At 40.1% G+C, this 1,062-nt stretch overlaps 1 protein-coding gene across 1 annotated transcript in view; it reads left to right on the top strand.

Annotated features, from left to right (window-relative positions):
* Nucleotides 1-1,062, top strand: part of PNLIPRP1 (pancreatic lipase-related protein 1) — a 13,959-nt gene that overhangs the window by 11,452 nt on the left and 1,445 nt on the right. The window contains 1 exon segment of the mRNA XM_012663899.1: nt 706-814. Coding sequence (XP_012519353.1) covers nt 706-814 — 109 coding nt within the window.

Raw genomic sequence — 1,062 nt, 5'->3', positions numbered from 1 at the left:
ATATGCATGTTTATGTATGTGTGTTTGTATGTGGGCATTTATGTGTATGTGAGTGTGTGGTCATATGTGTGTAGGTTTATATATGTGTATATGTATTTTTCTGCAGGTATATGTGTGTGTGCATCCAGGTACTGGGACAGCACTCCAGGTAGAAGTCTAGGTTACAACTGCCCATGTGCCTACTCTGTGCTGGAGACTGTCCAAGGCCCTGGGACTGCAGAAATAAGACATAGCCCTTGCTCTTGAAGTGCTCATCAATGGCACTCCTGAGCCACCTTCCCTCGTTCCTTCTCTTTTCACCCTAACTCCTGGTACTACAAGTCTGGAGCAGAGCTGTCCAACAGACTTCCTACAATGAGGGACATGTTCTGTGCTGTCCAATACAGTAGCCATTCACCTCCCGTGGCAATTTCGTACTTGCAATGCAGCTAGTATGCCTGAAAAACTAAATGTTTAATTTCGTTTAATTTGGATTTAAATATAAGCAGCCACGTGGGGCAAGAGACTCCCTTACTGGGCAGTACAAGTCTATAAGGGGCTATGGCTGAATATGTACTTCCCATTAAAGCCTAGTTCGAATTATAGATTAATAAGTAGAATTTCTTATACTTTGATGCCTCAGGGTAAGGGAAGGAGATAGAAGTCTGGGATTTGGGTCACCTATTTTGCATGTGAATAAATTGAACTCTTTTATCCTCTGTGCAGGCTGGAGATATGGGGTTTCCATAACATTGTCTGGAAGAACAGCCACTGGTCGGGCCAAAGTTGCTTTGTTTGGAGATAAGGGAAACATTCACCAGTATGAAGTCATTAGGTAATTTCTTATTTTACTGTTATATCTCGTTTGATGATATACACAGCCTTCAAGCCATACACTTAATTTGAAGTCTTATCATCTCTTTATATATCAATGGATTTTAAATTACAGCCATGTACCATGTAACGACGGTTTGATCAACAAAACAGACCGCATATAAAACGGTTGCCCCATAAGATTATAATACCATATTTTTACTGTACGTTTTCTATGTTTAGATACAAAAATATTTACCATTGCATTAC

Source organism: Propithecus coquereli, unplaced genomic scaffold (assembly GCF_000956105.1).
Source record: "Propithecus coquereli isolate 6110/MARCELLA unplaced genomic scaffold, Pcoq_1.0 Scaffold84, whole genome shotgun sequence".
NCBI lineage: Eukaryota > Metazoa > Chordata > Mammalia > Primates > Indriidae > Propithecus > Propithecus coquereli.
The sequence above is the reverse complement of the archived record's forward strand: the minus strand, read 5'-3'. Positions and strand labels throughout refer to the sequence as shown.